The 21,312-nt window shown below is 52.7% G+C and overlaps 1 protein-coding gene across 5 annotated transcripts in view; it reads right to left on the minus strand.

The window, feature by feature from the left end:
- Tet3 (tet methylcytosine dioxygenase 3) overlaps nt 1-20,744 on the minus strand; it is a 102,515-nt gene extending 81,771 nt beyond the window's left edge. Inside the window, exons 1-3 of one of the 5 annotated variants that reach the window (XM_005071053.4) lie at nt 17,462-17,683; nt 15,940-16,668; nt 2,716-2,772 (exon numbers count right to left, since the gene is read on the minus strand). In XM_005071053.4, coding sequence (XP_005071110.1) covers nt 2,716-2,772; nt 15,940-16,242 — 360 coding nt within the window. In that variant the 5' untranslated portion in view covers nt 16,243-16,668; nt 17,462-17,683. Of the gene's footprint in view, nt 1-2,715; nt 2,773-3,047; nt 3,181-15,939; nt 16,669-17,461; nt 17,684-20,383 lie in introns of those variants that run through there. The other 4 variants (XM_021227734.2, XM_005071054.4, XM_013114209.3 and 1 more) reach the window with 4 other exon arrangements.
- Nucleotides 20,745-21,312: the final 568 nt, after the last annotated feature.

Consider the following 21,312-nt stretch of genomic DNA (forward strand, 5'->3'; position numbering starts at 1 on the left):
CCAGTACCAAAATAGTTTCCAGACATCCTTAGCCAGTGGACTGTTCCCATGAGGCAGAGCATGGGAGCCCAAAAGCAGGACAGCCTGGTGCGCTCAGCACTGATCACTCTCTTCTATGCAGGCAGTTGGGGTGAGGAGGTAGCAACAGGGTATTATACTATGGTATATTCCCTGGGATATCAGGGGCAAATGACGTGAAGCATAATATACAGTAAACCGACAACTTGCACTCATCAAGCTCTGCTTTGACTGTGCCAGGCACCGTGTACACCCACATATCAGGATATTCCTGGCAGCACTTAGCACATACGGAGACATAAGCATTATTGCTTCTGGCTGCTGGACGCCATTCACCCTTGGGGCTTACCCCTTCTGCTCTCATCCTGTGGGAACTTGTACACGGACACACACACACACACACACACACACACACACACACACACACACTTTACCCTTGACCATAGGAGGAGCTCTTCTACCATGACTTGAAAGTAGATTGGGCAAAACTCTCTCATCCCAACAGGACACCTGAGAAACTCCAATTTGCAGAAGAGACAAAGCCAAAAACAGGAGCTCAGACCCCGAGTACTGGTGGCACCGAGGCTAAGCGAGAGGAAGCCATAGTTCTCAGGCAGGCAAGCAGAGACACAAGCTCAGAACAGTGAGAATGACAGACCCTCCCGTGAGCAGGGAAGGGGAAGGCCTGTGGGTTTTCCTAACACTGGAGCAGGGGTACTAAGCTGGAAGCCTCCAAAAGATCTTCAGAGCAGATCCCAGGGCAGCACAACAGGTGGCAGAAGTTGAGAGTGTGTGCTAGCAGAGTAAGGAAGCAGGTCTACAAGGAGAGCCATCACCTCCCAGCGGGCGGGCGGGCCGGCAGGGGGCTTGAGAGAGTGGGCAGACGAGGATGTAGGTACAGAAGGCGGGAGCTTCCCCCTCTCCCTGAGCCCATCTGTCCCCATCCTTTGTCCTGCTTTCATCGGAGTCCACCTCATAATCTTAACATCTCCAGTGCCCACACTTTTGAAACAAGTGTACCCAGTGACTACAACTCCCCCAGCCAGCAGCGGGTGGCCAAAGGAAACGGAGGTGGGAAACTGTGGGTTCTGGCTCTCAAGAAAAGACAGCAAGAGCAAAAGTGAGCCAATGTGAGCACACAGCTCTCTCAGCAGCGCATGCACAAACAGTATCACTAACACTTCTACTTGCCTGAGGGTCTCCCAGTTCCTCCCTGGTGACTACCTAGCCTCACCAAGGCATGCCAGCTCCCTCAGGGAGCTGAGGTCGCCTGGCTCTTCCTCCCTAAGAACCTGTTTCTAAAGCAAAATCCATGTACTTGCCCAAACACTTCCTTGGGAAGAGGCCAGGGAATAACCCTAGCCTTTAGATCCACCTTGTAAGCTAGCCCAGGAACCCCCAACCCACACAGGAAGCAGAGCCCCACCCCGTCAGTGTCACCACCCAGACAGTGAGGTGGCAGAGTGCCATTTCCAGCACCTCCTCAGAGCTTCCCCCAGCTTTCCCAGGAAACAGGAGGTAGCTTTGCAGGAAAGACTAAGAGCATGCTGGGACATTCACATCTCGCCCACCTGCTACCTAAGCAACCAAGCTCCGGGTTTCCTCTATGCCAGGGAGAGCCTCATTGGGTCTGGCCTGCCCACCTCTCCCCATACTCACTCCCAGTCTCTGCCCTTGAGACACATCCACACTGTTTCTTCTGTCCCAGTCACCCCCACCTCCCAAGCCAGAGGATACTGCTGAGTAATTCCAAACTTAAGGTGGGCCCCCAGCCCTGTAAACTGGGGCAAACTCGAAGAAAACCTACTGATCTGGTCCTTGCCAACCTAGAAGGATTAGTCATGGCTTCTTAGTGATCAGATTCTCCATTCCCCCTACCAAATGCACTACCCCACCCTCTGAAAACCCACCTGGAATAGGCCAGAGCCCCTTTTTCTGCTTCCCCCACACCTGGGAACACTGCCTTCCCAGCCTCCCAGACACCAAGTGGCACAGAATAACAGCAGACACCCGCTGGCTTCCCAGTCATGATGTTGCATCAGCCCCCACCCTACCCAAAATATCCTCACCCCCACCACCTCCTCTCCTCTCTCCAGCCATCTCCATGGTGACAGCAGCATGACTAATGACACCCTATCAGCTTCAGACACAGGAGAGCAATTCTCCCTCCCCCTTACTGTCTTTCACCCCCCCCCCTCGCCGCGACGCACCCCGGGGATTTCTGCAGATTGGATGCAAACCAACAGTGCCAGGGCCATTCTCTAGAGATTTCCAGAGGCAGGGGTGGGGAGTAGGTTGCATGTCTTTTACACACACACACACACACACACACACACACACACAGTTCAACAAACCAAACCCCAACTGCACCCAAACCATCCAGCTGAGAAAGCAAAAAGAATCCAAACAAAACCCACACAAGCCTGAGAATTCATTGGCCGCCCACAGGCTCGCCACCCCTCCCCCTCAGCTGCTTGCTACTCACACACACACACACACACACACACACACACACACACACACACACACGGAGATTAAGGGATCGCCAGAGGAGACCCTTTATTTATATCCAAACCAGTCAAACACTTCACCCCCACCGCGCGCGCCATCGTACACACGCTTGAGTGTACACACACACACACACACACACACACACACACAGGCGCGCGCACGCACAAACGCAAGCACGCAGGGTACCTTGACAGTCGCCCCTTGTGCCCAAGGCCCCGTTCCTTCACCAGCCTTTATTTCCACCTGCAAAACAAGCCAAAGACACTGGTGAGGCAGACTGGTAGCAGGCAGGCAGCAAAGCAGTCCTGCACAGGCCCCAGCGCACAGGAGAGGAAGGGGCCTGGGAAGAAAGGCTGGACGGGACCGTCTTCCTGCTCCAGCTGCCTCCCGAGCGCCGTTGGGCCCCTGCGCCTTCCAGTGTTTTGTTTTGCTGCTTGGTTCTTGGGCCTCTCAAGATCCCGGGGCCCCGCTCCCGGCCTGCACGCGGCCTACCCTCCCCTCCAGGCCCTGCGCTCTACCTCGGCCGGCCTCCTCTACTGCATCGGCCGCCGCCGGGCCTCCCATTATCCCCGCCGAGGGAGCGCACCGAGGGAGGCACTGCAGAGGCGGCGGCCAGCTGCCGGCTGCTCCCGCCCCGCCAGGCTGGTGTGTGCGAGGGGGCGGCGCGCGCGCCAGCCAATCCCGCGCCCGGCCCTCCCCGCTAAGGACCTGCCCAGCAGCCAGGCGGGGGCCTTGGTCGTGGAAGCCATAGCCACAAGGGCTGCTTCCCAGGCAGGACGGGAATCCCGGGGCACCCCCCACCAGGCAACCAACATGTAGAAGACGTCCCCTGCACCACCGGCGGGTGCACCTAGAGTACAGCGGAATGCAGGGGTGAGGGGTAGGTGGTACCCAACACCCCGGCCATCCTCCAGCTAGCCAAGAGCTGGAGGTTCAGTCCTCCAAGGAGACTCCAGGACAGCAGGAGACACCCGCGTGCGCACACGCACACCTCCACACACACACACAGACACCCATATATACAGACATGCACACGCATGCACATTCACACCCGCTCAGCAGATTGCAGATGAGTGGAGTAAGTTACCGAAGGTGACACAGAACTCAGCGGAGCTCTAACTCCCAGCCAGGTCTGTCTCCTCTAAAGACTAAACCCTTCGCCATTCTGTAGCTCTACTGCCCTGGCCTCTTGCACCTGACTCGGGAAAATGGGCCGTAGCCGGTATTTCCTGCACTGCCCTTAAGTCAGGTGTGCCCTCCCCGGCACCCACCTTACCATCCGAAGATCACTCTCGGCTGGTGCTGAAACATACCCCATATGGCAGTCTCTCTCCTAGAGAGGCTCCACCGGGTGCCCCTTCAACCCACCCCGCACCCCCACCCCAGCCCCAGCTCCCAGACCTCAAGAGTTCCTGTTCAGTTCCCTAACTACAAGCACACCAAGAGTGCAATGGCTGGCCAGGAGACTGAAAGGGTGAGCGGGGACCGCAGTTCACATTCCTGTATTAATTCCCAGGCAGCCCCACGCACCTCTCCCATCTACTCCATGTCCCTCCGAGGAAGAGCATGCAGGCTTCTACCTCACACTTTAGAGCCCACACATACACCCTGTTCCTAGCCGGTGGTGACTTACCTCTCTTAGCCTCTCTTTGGTCATCTGTAGAATGGAACCAGCAGCCATTCCGTGCAGCTGAGAGGCCCCGAGAGGGCACAGAGCCAGCTGCCTGACACAAGGTAGGTGTCTGCCGCTGCCTTGCAGCGCTCTGCATTTCTGCCAGAGCTCCGTGTGCTTTCTCATCCTCACAGATGAATAAGCTAAGGCCTGAGAGGAGTGACTCACTGATGAGCGCGCCCCTGCTCCGTGACTCGCTCTATTACCCACCCCACCACAATGCATAATTGTGCCCCACCCCAGGGCCCCCAGGGGGTACTCAGAACCAGAAAAGCTGCCTTAGAAGAAGGGCAAGCCTGCCTTTAGTGAGGCGACTTCAGGGCCCACACCTGCCTCCCCCTTTGGGACAAAGGGCAATCTTACTAGATCCCTCTCAGAGCAGGAAGGCAGGCAGATAGGGTAAGGGGCAGTGTCGTAAATCATGACTTTAGGTGACAAACTGAGTTTTGGTTTTGGGGGTTTTGTTTTGTTTTTTAGACAAGAGTTTCTCTGTGTCAACAGCCTGGCTGTCCTAGAACTTGCTTTGTAGACCAGGCTAGCCTCAAACTGCCCGACTGGAATCCACCTGCCTGCCTGCCAAGTGCTGGAATTAACAGGTTTGCACCACCACCCAACTGTGTTTGTACCTTTTAAACTCACATTACTGACCACCCTAAATAAATTCTTCTTTCTCTTGGTTCCCTAAAGCCCTGTGTTATATACCCATGCACCCCACAGAGAAACACAGCTTGGACAGAATCAATTAATAGTGTTCCTGCAATGGCTGCCACAGTGCATCAGGCCCTGCTATGCACCAAGCCCTGGGCCAATCACCCTACTCTACACACAGCCTTTTTGTTTGTCCAGAAGGAAGTCTTAGGGATGCTGGAATTCAAACTCAGACCCTTCCCATCCTATGTAAACCCCTTTCTCTGCCAAGCCCAGAGAGATAAAGACAACTGGTTCACTTAAAGTGGCCACTTCTATCAAACAGATCTGAGAATACTAATGTTTTCACTCTTACCAATGCTGCTTGACCCCTCCCCTCCCATGCTAATGTACTGCATGGCTGAATCCAAACAGTGCCTCCCCTCTGCCAGGTCCTCAGTCACCAAGCTTAGCCAGGCTCCTCCCTGGCCTCAAGAACAACATACTGCTTCTTCTGGAGCGCCAGTCACATCCAAGCAGTTATTTATTTACAATCGTTCCCCACGTGGGTGGGGCCCTGTCTTCCGGGCTTTCCTAGGCTCTGCACAGAACTGGAATGTGCTGAGCTGCCTGCGTTCTACCTTAGGAGTGTGGCGCTATCCTCCTATCCTATCCTCCTGTGCTAACTCAGTGTCCCAACTTCAGGTACCCACCCTGCCCTCCAGCAGCCCTTAGCTAAACCAAGGGAGCATGCAGTGCCCAAGGCAGCCTACTTGCTCCCGTTCTTATCCCACCCTGGTCACCTTACCTCTTGAGAGGTACGTGATGCCTGTCAAAGATACATACATTCCAGGACCACTGGGCCAGGACTGTTCATTTCCACCTGACACCTTTCTCATCTCTATATGCCTCTCTTCCTACACATGGAACTCACTGTGACCAACTCAGAGGTACTTGGGATTCCTCTGCATAAAGAACAAAGACCCTTCCCCAATCTTCCATCTGGGTCTCCCAGTCTCACTGTACTGGCTGCAGGAGTGAGGCCATAGTAGAAACACACTGACAATCTCAAGAATGTGGCTATCCATAGGCCAGACTCTACACAGATAGTCAGGAACTCTGACACTGGGGAGGGATGCCTGCAAATGAACCAAGTGCAAGCCTTGTGGAGCCCCACAAATGGGGACACCACACAAAGACCACATTTAAATCTCAAAATAAGTCAACACGCAGAGTCTCCACACCCCACTCTACAGACAGACAAACAATACAGAGTTCTGCACACAGCTAGAAAAGACCCAGCAGGACTCTTCCCATCCTTTCACTATGGACAGTCCTACAATGCTCAAGTCCATCTACCTTTTCCAGAGGTGACAAAACCAGAGACAGGTCTCTTCCTTGCCTTGTCCTGAACAAAGTACTTCTGCACAGAGCTTTTCCTTTCTTGCTCAGTTGAAGCCCACTTCCTCCAGGAAGCCTTCTCTGGTTACCTAAACTTGTTGCCAGTCCATGGCACTTCTCACATTTATCTTTTAGCACCTGAGGTTTGTCTCTGTATGTGTCCTGCCTCCCAAACCAGGATGGCTGGAGCCCCGCCTCTCCAAAGGGTCCAGCACTGAAGGCACTAGGAATTGACTGAGGGGACACCTGTGACCTTCCTCTCCATCACAACGGATGCTTCCAAAGAAACCTAACACCCCTCCACCCTTGAAGCCCATGTGTCCCGGTGTCCACGCATCAGTTTCCACCCAAGTAATTGCCACCCATCACACATACATCATCCTCTATATTTGAAACTCTTTGAGGTTGTCATGGGAACTGCCTTCGCCTTCATTCACTGATCAGACCTCACAATTAGCTTTGGCAGCGGAAGTCTGTGTCAATGGAGGAAGCAGAGGAGGAGCAAAGGAAAAAAGATGCCCCTCCTTGGAGGTACGGCAGACAGACACCACTGGCATCCTGATGGACAAAGAGGCAGCCCTGATACCCACTCCCACACCTCCACTCTAACAAGGTGCACACAGAGCCCCTGACATGTAGTATCACTCTGCCTGTACTCCACAAGCTCTATCAGTGGTTCTTACCCCTCCTAATGCTACATCCCTTTAGTACACATCTTCATGTTATTTTGTTGCTACTTCATTACTAATTTTGCTATTGTTATAAATCATAATGTATATATATGATATGCAACCCCAAGGGTTGAGAACCATTGTCCTAGATACTTAGAAGTTGTACTGCTCCCTCTGGTCAAATTCAACTGCCTTTTGGACCACCAAATGTCCCAGGACCCACTCAAATAACAGGACACTAGATGACACTACAGGAACAAGGTGCAGAGTAACTCAAACCCAAGGTGGCCTGGAGGAAGACCGCCACACACGTAACCACCCTGGAGGACCTGTGAACACCCTCAGGTATGCCCAGCAGCCTGCCTACATCTGTCCACACCTCCGCACTCAGTGTCAAGCTCTCCAGGCACAGCAGGCGGGAGAGTCAGAGCCTTCCTCAATTCTTCACAAGCAAACTCTCCAGACCTATTCCTTCCCTTCCCAGCTGGTCTGCAAGAGGCCCAAGAGTGATTAAGGCTAGACTCTGTCCTCAAGGCACTCCTCCCTTCCAGCTTTATAACAGCATTCTGGTTTTAAAAAAAGTTTCCTTGGTCTCATGAAGGACAAAGTTAACACTGTTAACCCTCCACCCCTGGCACAGGCTCCGAGCCTGGCCTGGCCCATGCCAATCCTGGCAGAGGTTTGCTAGATAAGGCTAGTTAAGGATAAAGCATACGTAACCTTGATTCTGGAAACGGATGCATTACCAGAAAGGAGCTGTACTAATCCAGGAAGGACATTGTAGTCCTGGGACCCAGGGAGCATTCCAGAAGGTATGGGTCTTCCTTTTTCTAGCACCAAGTCTTTTCATTCTGTCCCCTGACCCACCCCTCCACTGCATCTCTCCTCACTCCACCACATTCAGGCCTCAAGCAGAACCTGCCATCCCTGTCTTCCAGAGTGCCAGAATCACTGCTGCATCTTTGGGGCAACTGGGTTACCTCGATAAGGGGCACATCAATAAGAGCATAAAGACAGGCGAGAACAGCCCAATGTCTCCCCTACATGAGTGACTCAGGGAACACTATAGTCCAGTACACCTGGCCACTTGTTTTTGACCCAGCTTCTTTACTAACCCCTCCTAAGGCTCCCCCTGACAGTCAAAAGGGGCAGTGGGGTTTAAGGATGCCCATAGTCTCACCAGTGCACTTAAGACCGCCAGTGACATTCCCATTCTGTTCTGAGAACCTGGAGTCGCTGTACTAACAGCAGTGGGAGGCATGTAATCTGTCCACTAACTCCAGGGGCAAAGCAGCGCTGGAACTCCCACAAGTCAGTTCAGCAACTCCAACAGAACAGAGCCATCTGAGAACCCAGCTCACCTCTTGCATGACTTGAAGCAATCGAGCAACCCTCAGAACTGAGTTCACCTGAAAGTTAACTGATGATCCCACATGGAGCTGCTTTTCTCAGCGCCCATGTCCCAACCCTGCCTCAGTAATTAGTAAAACCTCAGGCTGTCAACTTCTTATGCAAATGGTAGGCAAGGCCACCAAAGTGTACACAGTCCAGGAGTGGCAGCAGTCTTGGTCCCACACCGACCACCAGGCAGAGGCTTGTAGCAACACAACCCTAACAGACTCTTCCAGAACAGTCAGCTGGACCAGAGAGCACTAAGATAAGGGGCCTCAGTCCTCTAACATCCTCTTCCTGAGCACTCGTCTTCTTCCATAGGCAAAGAGGAGATGGAGTCCAGACATTTGAGTCCCGGTACAGTCAGCCCACCTGCCGACACACTGCCTTCTCCAGGAGACAGCCTAAGGCAGAGGGCTGACTCTGGGCGGGGCTTGTGAACAAGTACGTGCAGGACCAGAAGTAACATGAACAAGGTTCACAGAGGCTTTGATCAGGACTGTGGGTGGGAGGGTCCCTGTGGGGAACCACGCCTTACTCCCACGGTGTTCCAAAGAAACACATGGCCATGCCTTCAAGAATGAGTTCTGTAGTAGGTTAGAATCTAGGGAAGCATTGTTCTCTTCTATACCATGGCTACGAGTCATGATCCCCAACCCTGAAGGCTATTTCCCCAACCTGAAAGAGGCTATGGTAAGGCTGGATCTGGCGACCACACTGGGACACCCATGCTCATAGCTCTGCCCAATAGGCCTTCTATAGCATAACTTTTAGAGACAGGGTATTAGTGTACAGCTGAGACTGGCCTGGAACGTGTCGTGTAAGAGGCTGGACTACATAAAGAGTTAAGCCAGACTCCAACTCATAAAGGCTTCCTCCTTCATCTTCCCAAGTGCTGGGATTACAGGTATGAGCCACCACTTCCAGCAAAGAACATTCTTTATCTGCACTGTCCAACAAGAGCCATTAGCCACGTGCAGCTAATTAGAAGGTGGCTATTGTGACCATTACTGTATTTTAATTTAAATAGCTGTCCACAGCTTATGGATTTCACATTGGATGACTAAGGTAAGCCATGCTTTTAAAATCTGGGGTGATTGTGCATAGTCTTGAGAATGTGCTAAAAACCATATATTATCTCCCCAGAGAAGATACACTGTCACACTTTCATGAGACATTCAGCTGAACCCTTCAGAAAACTCACAAACCTGACCTCAATCCAGACCCAAGACTAACTCCAGTTATAATAACTAGGGCTAGGGGTGTACCTCGGTCATAAAGCACTTGCCCAACATATTTGAGATCTAACCCCCCAGCACAATAAAACAAAAGGGGGGCATGAAGGTGGTTTCATTTAGTAAAATGCTCACTGCACAAACATGAGGGCCTGAGTTTTGATCATCAGCACCCATGTAAAAGTCCAGCATAGTGTGTGCTGCAACTCCAGCCCCAGAGAAGCAGAGGCAGAAGGGTCCCTGAGACTTACTGGACACCAGTGTAGCTGAATCTGAAAACTCAGTGGAAGACTGTCTGGAAAGATGACTCAATGGTTAAGAGACTGGCTGTCCTTGCAAAAGACATAGGTTCAATTCCCGACATCCACATGGCGGCTAACAACTGTAACTCTAGTTCCAAGGAACCTCTTCTGGTCTCCGCGCATGGTACACATGAATACATGCAGGCAAAATATCCATATACAGCCGGGCGTTGGTGGCGCACGCCTTTAATCCCAGCACTCGGGAGGCAGAGGCAGGTGGATCTCTATGAGTTCGAGGCCAGGCTGGACCAACAGCCTCCAAAACAGAAACCCTGTCTCGTAAAACCAAAAAAAAAATCCATATATATAAAGATATATATGTATATATAATGTATATATGTGTGTGTGTACACTTTAATGAGATGGACAGGTCATGGTGGCAAGAGACAAAAGGATCTCTGTTCAAGGTCAGTCTGGTCTACATAATGAAATTCAGACCAACCAGGACTATATAGTTTGAGTTGCTGCCTCTAAAACAGAAGGAAGACACTCAGTATTGATCATTGGTCTCTACACATATGCATGTACACACAGATACACATACACATAAATTAAGTACAAAATGTGACCAAAAAAATGTTATGGCCCAGGTTAGAGATTTCTTCTGCAAAAAAGCTATCTAAGGAATATGAAACACCTGATGTTACACTTCCACAGACCCAGGAAGGATCCCTCACTCCAGAGGATGCCCTCATAACGTATCACCGGTCCACACCCAGCCTCTATCCAGACCCATGCAGGCACAGGAAACAGGGCACCCCTCACACAGGCTCAACAGTATAGGAAAAACTGTAAACAGCACATTTTTTCTAACATGGCTTTCGTCATCCTGCTTAGAAGCTACTAACAGAAGGTCTACAGACTCCTCCGCAGGAAGGAATTGACTCCTCTCCCACAGGACGTTTGTTCCTCTACTCATTTGTAAACTGACTGGCCCAGCTTCCTTTGATTGTCCTATACGGGATCGCTCTGACAACTCTCAAGATAGGCTGACAAAACTCTTAACAGTTTCTACCTGATTAGGAAATCAAGGTTCCTCACACGTGCAGCTCTTTTTAAAACAAGTCCCGGGAAGGCTGAGAAATGGCTCAGCAGTTAGCATTTGTTAATGCAGAGGACCCAGGTTCAATTCCTAGAACTCATGTGGTTTTCAAACCATCCATGCCTCCAGTTCTACCCTCTTCTGACCTGAGGGCACCAGGCATGCACATGCTGTGCAAGCAGAAAAGACATAAAAGAAACCTAAAAGAAAGTCAAACAAATCCAGACTTTCCCACTGCAGTCCTGAATCTGGGCGAGGCTGGCTGTTTAGGCTGCCCCACTCTCCTCAGCCCCCTTTCCCACCCTTCAACGCCGCCACTTCCTCACCTGCAATTCCCAGTCACCATCTGCTGCACAACCACAGAGCCTTCAACCAGACCCAAGACTCCACAGATGGACCCCTCCCTCTGCTAACCACCACTTGTGACCTGTGGGCCTAAACCTCCCACATCAGGCTTCCAAGGAGCAAACATCGCCTGAGAGCATTCCTGTTTTCATATCACACCCAAGTTCTTAAACAGTATTACTCAAAACTCACTAGCCTGAAGGGACTCCAGAGGAATGGAGTCAATCCTGGTTGGGTTCTCCTTTCCTGGTTGTCAACTGGAATTCTGGGCCTAGTTGTGTGTGAGGTATTCCAGCCCCTTCCCACTGTTCCGCCCCTTCTCCTGGTCACACAAGTCCTGGAGATTCACTCTTCAAATTCTGATGGTTATATAAACCACAAGGGTATCCATCCGGCTGAACTATAGACTTGGGTTTAAAAGGTCTGAGATAAGGTCAGAGATTCTGCATTCCTGACAAGCTCTAGAAGACACTGCTGGTCCACGGTGTAGCTAGGTGGAAGAGAGTAAACTACTGTGTCCTGACACTCAGGTGGAGCTGCGCCTCTCTTGTCTGCAGCAGGGGGTCTCCACCTGCATGTCAGAGTCATTTCAAGAGCCTCAATCTAGTCAAGTCTGCTCTAGGCCAATAAAGTCAAAGGTCCTGGCTGGGGAGACCCAGGCACTAAGAGTTTACATTTCCCCCAGGTGATTCCAGTGTAGAATTCCTGACCTAAAGTGTTTGACAGACAGGGCAGTGAAGCTCAGATCTGTCCACAAGGCTTCACTATCCTTATTATTTCCTTTAAAAAAACAAACACCAAACCAAAACAAATAATCTTTTGGGCTGGAGAGATGGCTCAGAGGTTAAGAGCACTGGCTGCTCTTCCAGAGGTCCTGAGTTCAGTTCCCAGCAACCACATGGTGGCTCACAACCATCTATAATGAGATCTGGTGCCCTCTTCTGGCCTGCAGTGATACATGCAGATAGAGCACTGTACACATAATCTTAGAAAAGAACCCTAAAAACAAAACAAAAGCAAAAAGCACAAAAATTAATCTTTTCCCCCTAGCTGACTATGCTTATGGAGTCTGAGACTATGGGGTTTAAAAACAGTATCTCAAAGACGATTATCTGGTCGTCCTGCCCAGCCTCTTCTCAGGCCTCACACCGGGTGGGCTTCCTTTCAACGAAATCTCTACTTTCAGCTGCTTTGCCCTTCCCTGGACACCCTCCTCAGGAGCTGTAATTACCAGCCGGCTTAGCAAGAGCCCATCAGGTCTCTGACATTGCTAAGAGACCGCCTAGCCCCAAGAGCTGCACGGTCTGGTCAGAAAGATGAAGATGATGCACTTGGCTGATGGCTAGCAGGAACTCTCCAACCACACACCATTTCCCTGCTGTTCATCCACGCTGCTCTCCCAATCGACGCAGATTTCTCTGTACAGATTTGCTTCTACTTACTCAGGTCTTTACTTCCCTTGCCCACGACCACAGCGCCACCTTGTTCCTGGTGCGCAGACACTCCCCTTCCTATGCCTGGCTCCAGAGTCTTGCTCCACGGTTGTTCTCAGCAAGCAAGGGGATGTCACGAGATAAACGTGCAATCTGTACTTACAGGTTTACAACTCAGACTACCGCACAGCTGTTTACATATGAAGTTTAACTCTGCCACCATGTGCTGGCTACCTACTGTGTGCCGGACATGATGCATGTTTTATCCTATAATTTCATCCTTGTAACACCCTGAGAAGGATTACCCCCCCATTTCACAACCGAGAAAACCAATGCTAGAGAGATTTACTATATCACCCTAGCATGCTTTACACTCAAACTCTACTTTAAGAAACCTACCTTTATCCAAGTGAAAAGAATGCAAATCAAGCAAGCTCTAACACCAGCCTAAGGTGGCGCTAGGAATGAAGACCACAGTGGAGGTACGGATGTGTTTGTTATACTGACTGCTAACCCAGAAGCAACCAACTACCCCTGGGAAGCCATCTTTAATCTTCAAATCGGAAGTACCGAGTCCAAGGATTCTGGCACACCCTTCCCAAAAACCACTGGGAAAGAAAGACAAGCAGACAAGCAAAAAGGAAAAACACAAGATGAGGTTCCCCCTCCCAAGTCCACCACCCTTATAGAATGGTACCAGCAGACAGCATAAAAGAAACCCCAAAGCAGCCGGAGAGTGGAGTCAGGATGGAGTTAAGGAAGGATGCCGAGAGACTAGAAACTCAGGGGCACAGATGAAAGCAGATGGTAAGACTTCTGAGACTCTGGAGATGAGTACCCCACACCTGAGGAGTCAGCTCTCCTTCCCCCAGAGTCCTCCTCCCCAGTCCTGGGACACTCTACTGCTGAGCACTTTGTAGATCTAATGATTAAGGTCACTGCAGTCCCCTGAGGCTGTTAAACACTTCGCTCAAGCAGAGCCTCTCATGCGCAACTCAGCCTGCGAATGTGCCAGAGACAAGCCCATTAGACAAGTGCTGTCTGGATAGCAGCTCCTGGGCTTTCAAGCCTTTAGGACCAGGTTGTTTTTGTTTTTGTAAAGGAGAGTCACTAGTTACTTAAAAAAAAAAAAAAGACAAAAATAACCTCAAACCTCTTTCTTCAAAGTTTAAATATCAAAGAGACAACATTCACCTTTGGAGCACTGCTCTTTAAAGAGGTTAGGATCAAGACGGTGGGTAAAGGTGCCAGCTGCAAGCAAAGCATCAGGACCCACACAGAAGGAAGAAAACAGACTCTCCAGTTGTGCTGACTTCCACATATGCACCACAGTGCAGAAAGACGCAAACAAATCAATGAAATAGCTAGCCTTAAGAAAAAACTCATTCCACTGTCCACACTACATTATCTCTCTAGAAACTGGGGCCAGCCCTGGTTCACCCCTACATGTGGACCTTCTGTCCAACTACATTTTCACCTGACCCTAGGGGCTTAGGGTAGCCACCAACCATTGTAAGTTCTGCCAGGTGCACAGATCTGAGTTGCCGCCACCACACGTCCACGGGACCTTTACCATGACAACTCAGAGCCTGGCTAGCAGCTCATACAGGAGGATGACAAGCCCTGGCCTCATTCCTGGCTCCTTTCATTCAGGTATGTCCCACTGTTGCCAAAAACGGCACTTAACGCCATCCACATGGGTCACCAAGAATATCTAGCTCACAGGGGTTCGGCATCTTTACCCTTGTAACCATCAGAGGAGCGGAGAGAGATACTGGGACAGAAAAAGGGAGTGCCCGTTAAGGAGGAGGAAATGAAGGGATCCAGCCATGCAGCGTGCAGTTCTCACAAGCCAACACCAGTTTATACCTATCTCAGCCCCTAGGAAATGACCTGGGGAGCACAGGGTGAGCAGTATAACTGTGCCCAACACCAGCAGCATAAATGGCTACACACTATTGCCCCAAGGCTGGGGCAGGGGTGGGGGGCAGCAGACCTGATCCAGGTCTGCCTTACTGGTCAAGGTAAATAGGGAAGGAACAGAGACTGTTGCCTAAGTCATTACGGTGTGGGCAAGTGGAGAAAGAAGAGTTAAGGGACAGAACCACCCTAGCTGAATCCACTTCCTGGACCCCGACCCCTAGCACTTGGAGCTTTCTTCCTAGCCAAAGCCCTACCAGCTTGAGGTACTGCTCTACATTCAGCAGTCAGGGAAATCCCAAGTGCGGGCGGCGTACCTAAGCCAGCCACAGGTTGACCTTCCGCTCAGAGCACAGCAGCTCCTGGCCCAGCTGAGGGGACTTTGAAGACCATCAAGGACAACTCCATTTCCCCAGCAGAAGACAGGTCCAGAGGGGCAGAATAGTCTAGGCTCCTAAACAAATTAGTGGTGAGGTTGGAGCCTCTGTCTCTGTCCAGCGCCAATTCCCGCTGCCTGGAGCAACTTCAGCAGCTTCACGCTCCGCCTAAAATCTGTTCCATTGGCTGATCCCTACTTTCGCCAACTCTCTGCCGTCACAGCTGCCACCAACCTCTTATGGAGTGTTCACACCATAGCAGAAAGGAAAGAAACCCAACACAGGGTCTCTGCCCCTCCACCCCTCCCTGGACACCCACTGAGACTGCTCTCATCCCCGCCTTCTACCCTGAACACAGGGAGTCCTTGCCAGTATCAAAAGCACATCACTCATTCATAAACTGGTATCCAGTGCCTACTACCCCACCAAAATATTACTATGCCAAAAACTCTTTGGCCCCACAAAGTATCCCATAACATCGAGAACCCCAAAAATCATGTGTCTCCCTAAGCTCCCTGTCTGAAGAAAACAAGAACCCAAAAAAGGTGTAGGGGAGAAAATACCCCATTCCATCGGGACAGCACAAAAGTCAACCTGTCACCCGGAGCGTTCCCTCTAAACTCATCTGCCTCCATCTCTAGTGCCTCACTGCCACCACAGCTGCCCAATCACCCACCCATACGTCAGTCTCCTTAAACCCACCTGAGGCTTCAAGCAGGAAGAGCAGCTTCGAAAGCTCAAGCTAGACATCTGTCCTGCATCAATTATAAGCCTCCAGGATGAGGATATTGGCTCTACATGCTCTGCAAGGGACTTAGTTACTCTCATACAAACCATCGGCCTGGAAAAGAACCCGCTGGTAAGGCTGTGCTCCAAAGGAGAGCAGGTGACCAGAAATGGAAGGACCCTGCACCTGGACGAGTCTTTACCCAGACCCTCATGACGACAGTGCCCTCACACAAGGGTCGGGGAGCCTAGCAGAGGCCTGCTTACCTCCTTAAGAAGCCCCACTTTTCTCTTCAGCACCTCACACTTTCGAAGTTTGCAGATCTGATGCGTGCGGCGATTGGTGCAGCTGCTGCAAGACCCACAGTTTTCCAGCCGCCGGCAGGGCTCGCAGGTCCCACACCTCTTTCTTTTCTTCCGCCCATCTCCACCCCCTCGCAGTTGGGTCTCACTCCCAGCCATAGGAAGCCCAGGCCCTTGGAAGCCCCCTACCATCACCTGGCCCTGTGGGTAATCGTAAAGGCTTGGCAGGTCCGGCTGGACCGCCAAGGGCACCTGAAATTGGCTCATGATGCTGCCGTTGCCAGGGAAGGGAGCATAGGTGTCGGGTTAAACTACTGTCCAGTCTCCTGCTGCCTGCAAATGCCACCAAGAGGTCCTTCTCTCCTAAACAAGTCTACAAGGGTGAAGGCAAGGAGCTTCCGCCTCTGGGATGGGTGCCTCTTCTTAAACCCTCTTCACCTCTGCAGCCGGCTGCCAGGGCTCCTTCCAGGACCAGTCTCCCACCTGCAGGGCCCCAGAATCAGGGGCAACACAGTAGCATCAGCAGCCCCCAGGAAAGGTTTCATCTTGGCTGGGTGGGTTCTTCACCCTCACCTACCCGGGGCTCAGGCATGAGGTGAGCCAATGGGTGTGTGGTGGGGCAGGTTAGGGTGAGGAGTTTCCTCCTGACACTTCTCCCTCCCTGGGTCAGGATGATGGAGAAGGCTACGCTGCCTGGGAGGGGAAAAGACACAGAAAGGGGAAGCACATCACTCGGGGCTCAGGGACAACTTTCACGTGTTATCTCTTCCTGCTTCTGGGAAGAGAGAAAATGGGGGAAGCCAGGGTCTGAGTCGAACGAAGTCATTAGAGCCTCAGAAGGAGGTACAGGGGACTAGTGGTGGGGAGGGGAGGCATCAAGGAAATGAGGGGCGCTCGAGGTGGGATTCCTGAGAAAGTTGCTTTGTGCACCCCACCCCACACACATCTTCCACTGGCTTGTAAGTTTCATTAAAATCCAAGCGAAACCCCTCACTGGGGGCCACAGGACCTTCCCCGAGGTAACAGCTTGCAAAATAAAGTTTGCAGAGGCTCGCTCATTGGAGTGCATGACACCCCAAGCACCGAGGCGGCCTGGAGGTGGGGGGGCGCGCCCAAGGGGAGTCCCGAGTCGGCCACCTCGCCGCGCCCCAGGAGCGGGAGCCCCGAGGGCCACAGGGATGAACGACCCGCGCCACCGAGGGGCGCGGGGAGGGGGCGCGCTGGGGCGCAGGCCAGGCTGCGCGCGCCGCCGCCGCCGCTCCGGCTCCTTTGTTCTGGGGCCTCGGCCGCTCCGCTCCCGCTGCACCGCAGCCCCCGCCCCGCCACCCCCACCCGGCAGCGCCGCACGGCCACCCGAAGCTCCCTGCCGGGTCCCTGGCTACCCTGCTGTGCCCACCCCGGCCTCGCCAAGGTCCCCGCGCCGCCCCTCCCCCCACGCGCTGCCCCTCCCCCACCGCGGAGCCGGAAAGCCACCGGCTGCACCGACCTGCCCGCCGCCTCCGGGGCGGAGCGCACAAAGGGGCAAAGTTTCCCAGCCTGCCGCTGCCACCGCCGCCACCGCCACGGCCCAAGGTGTGCGCCTCCGGGAACGGAGCGCCTAGCCCGGCCAAGCTCTCTGCGAGCGCGGAGTCCCCCCCGCCCCAGCCCTGGCCGATCAGGGGACGGCGCAGGAGGAAGGAAGAGGCAGCGGCGGCGGCGGCGGCCGCGGCAGCAGCAGCAATGAAGGCGGCCGCGGGACTCCCCGCCCCCCGCGCGCCGCGGCACGTGCTCGCCCGGGGACTCCCCCCGCCCGGGAGGGCGCGCACGTGCGGTCCCGCCGAGGCTGGCCGCTAGGCCCGGGACCGCGCAAAAGCGGAGTTCCCGGGTAGGGAGCGATGTGCGCGCGGGCCGGCGGGGCTTTGCACCTGCAGCGCCTCCTTGGGCCTCGCGGAGGAGCCCTCCGGAGACTCGGCTGTCCCCGCGGGCTGGCCCGTCCCTGCCCTCCGGCGCGGCCCGAAGCCCGAGCTGTCGAGGCGGGGCGGGGCGGGGCGCGGACCTCCCCAGCTAGGCCCTTGGCCCAGCTGCCTGGGTGTCCCCACTTCCTGCCACTCCCTGCGTGCTCGGGACTGCCCCACACTCGGCGGCAGCCCCGAGCCCGACCGACCCCCTTTCTCCTCCTCCACTGCGGCTAGCTCCGGCTGAGGCAGGACAATAGGGAACATCGCGCGTTTGCATACCGAGTCAGCCTGACCGGCAAGAAGGGGTGCCCGAAGGCAGAGACCGAGTGCCCGCTGCATGGCATCCGCGTGAGGGTCACAGCCGAGCGCCCTGCCCCGTACGACCCCAGGGCCCTGCCATCGCCAGCCTCTCTAGTGCCGTGCTCGGGCTCTTTAGCGTCTAAAACAAAGACTAATTCGAGACCCCCGTCCGCCCTGCTTCCCAGAGTAGAGGGACTGGGCGCGTAGCAGAGACGAACTCAGACAGACTCTGGATGGGCCCAAGTCGCCACTGAGGCCTAAACCTCGCACACACTTTGAAAAAGTCACCCTGGGCTGTATTCCAGGCAGGGGGTAAGAAACAAGACACGAGAGTATTTAACTTGCCCAACTGCCCAATTCCCATGTTGCCTTCCCCACCACCTCTCACCTGTTGTAACTGGCCAAGTTGAAATTCCAGGTTAGATTAATTCAGCTCCGCCCATCTGGTCTGACTGCCAGGCTAGAGTGCCCACTGCTGCCTTCCACCTACCCGAGTTGCTGTGGAGAAGGGTAGGTCTGTACCCTCCCTACGCAAGGGCAAGCCCTGGCAGAAAACAGCCACGGAGTGACTAGCCTGACCAGTTTGGGCGGTGCTCACCCAGCCAGGTAACCTGGCAGGCGTCCTCATCTGACTGAAGCTAACAACTCAGCCAGAACTGAAAAAGGGGAAAAAAAAGAGCATTCGGCGACTATTTGTGTGTGTTGAGGGGGTGGGGGGTTAACTGATCTCAAACAGCGCCCGCTGTCCAGAAAGCGTTAGGCAGTTAGTTGAAACAGCCAGAGTTGTCTGGGACTTCCCTCTGGCACTCCTGATATTTGACAATCTGTTCCACAGGCCAGCTTGTCAACTGGGTGGGTGGTGAACAAGGCTGCAACACCTACTTCCTACTATGGCCTTTGGAAGAACCCAAGTGTTTCTGCTTCAGGGAAGTTGAGAGTAGAAGCGAAAATACGGAGAAGTTGTGGACTTGGCATATATGCACACACACACACACACACACACACACACACACACACACACGCAAACAGACGAAAAAGACGTTATTAAACATTCACCTAGGTGGTTACACTCACACTGATTATGCGATTTGCCATCCTCCTTTCACTTTCCTAGTGGGCTGGAAGTGAGGTGGAGAAGCTTCCAGATCTGACTCTACCATTGACCCATAATGGTACACTCCATCTTCTTAAGAAGATCAAAAAATTACTTATTGGGCTCACTAGTGACAATTGTTTTGGGGTTTTTGTTCTGTTTTGTTTTTCAAGACAGAGTTTCTCCATGTAGTCCTGACTGTCCTGGAACTCACTTTGTAGACCAGGCTGTCCTCAAGTTCAGAGATCTGTCTGCCTCTGCCTCTCCAGTGCTGGGATTAAAGGCGAGTGCCACCACACTTAGCTTCACAAATGGTCTTTTTTCGAGACAGGGTTTCTCTGGAGCTTTGGAGCCTGTCTTCAAACTTGCTCTGTAGACCAGGCTGGCCTTGAACTCACAAAGATCTGCCTGCCTCTACCTCTGGAGTGGTGGGATTAAAGGTCTGAGCCACCCCCAGCCGAGGCTACAAATGATTCTTAGTGTTAACTCACAAGGTTGCTCTATTATTAAGTATTGTCATCAAGTCATTCAGCTACCATGGATTCAAAAGCAGAACCCAGCAAATTCTGATTTGCCTCGGTAATTGGCAGCAGCAATTACCAATTCTTCTGCACCTTTCATGTCACTATTTGTCTTAGATAATCTGATGGAGTGCCAGTATGTGGTCACCAGGATAGAACACAGGGATGCCTGTGGCCTGCCTGTGGAGTGAAGAGATGAGGCCTGGCTGGCCAGTTAATAAGTCTGGGGGGGGGGGGATGGAGAGTGAAAGAGGTGTGAGAATGAGCCTTGGGGCACATCAGCTCAAGAGCAGCCAAGCTGTGACAAAGGTTGAGCCACCTGAGAGGACAGGGCCAGGTGCAGCAGGAGAGCTACCTGGCAACCCAGCGGTGCGATCACTCCTCTTTCTGGAACTTTAAACCTCAGTTCTGTGGTTTCACCCCTGCTACCCTGTTTCAAGAATTCCTTCCCTAGGGAGAAACAAAAGCTTACCCCTTCCTCCTAAGGTCCCTACAACAAACCAAAGTACTGTTACACCAAGGTTTACACTGGGAGCCCATGAGTGTACCGGACTTACAGAAGGTGGTTGAGGGGTTCCTGGCAGGAACATGAGTGACCCTAAAGCCGCAGCTGCCAGCAGGAATGACTTCTGAAACAGTCGAGTAGACGGAAACCCTCTGCTAACTCTACCAAATGGTCGAGTAAGCAGTTGAGTAAGCAGTCAAGTAGAGGAAGATCCTCCGTTAACTCTCCCAAAGAGTCGAGTAGATGAAGATCCTCTGTTAACTCTCCCAAACAGTCGAGTAGATGAAGATCCTCTGTTAACTCTCCTGAACAGTCGAGTAGGCGAAGATCCTGTTAACTCTCCCAAACAGTCGAGTAAACAAAGATCCTCTGTTAACTCTCCCAAACAGTCGAGTAGATGAAGATCCTCTGTTAACTCTACCAATTTATACACACTAACACCTCCCACTTGCAATTAGAGCAGAATTGAGTACAATCAGTTGGGAGGAAGGGCTTGAAGCTCAGGTGAGGGGCTGATAACCCCCACTTCCAACTTCTATGAGGAAATAGTCAGAAAGCTGGATTTTAGTGGCCTCTTGCAAGCAGGCACAGCTCATATGATGCAAATGGCCACTTTTTACTCAGAGGACTGAGGTCGACAACATAGCCCCTCAACCTTCTAGATTCTTGAAAACCCTTCGGGTCTGGGCATAAATGCCAGTTCTTCCAAGAAGGTTCCAATAGCTCAGATGCCAGGGTTCCTCCCGCTCTTTACCCACACTCCCTCCAGAGAACAGCTATCAGTGTTATAACCGTTTGCATATTTCCTTTCTCATCACCAGACCAGCACTGAAGGTCCAGGACCTCGCACTAGATCAGCGTGTGTTGAAGGAAGAAGAGACAGGTTAATTGTGCCAACCAATGAAGTATCCTGAAACCACTAAGGACCCATAGCCTTCCAAGTTTCTTCCCTGACTAGTGGCCAGCCTGTCCAAATCCTTC

This window comes from Mesocricetus auratus, unplaced genomic scaffold, assembly GCF_017639785.1.
Source record: "Mesocricetus auratus isolate SY011 unplaced genomic scaffold, BCM_Maur_2.0 Super-Scaffold_100676, whole genome shotgun sequence".
NCBI classification, from domain to species: Eukaryota; Metazoa; Chordata; class Mammalia; order Rodentia; family Cricetidae; genus Mesocricetus; species Mesocricetus auratus.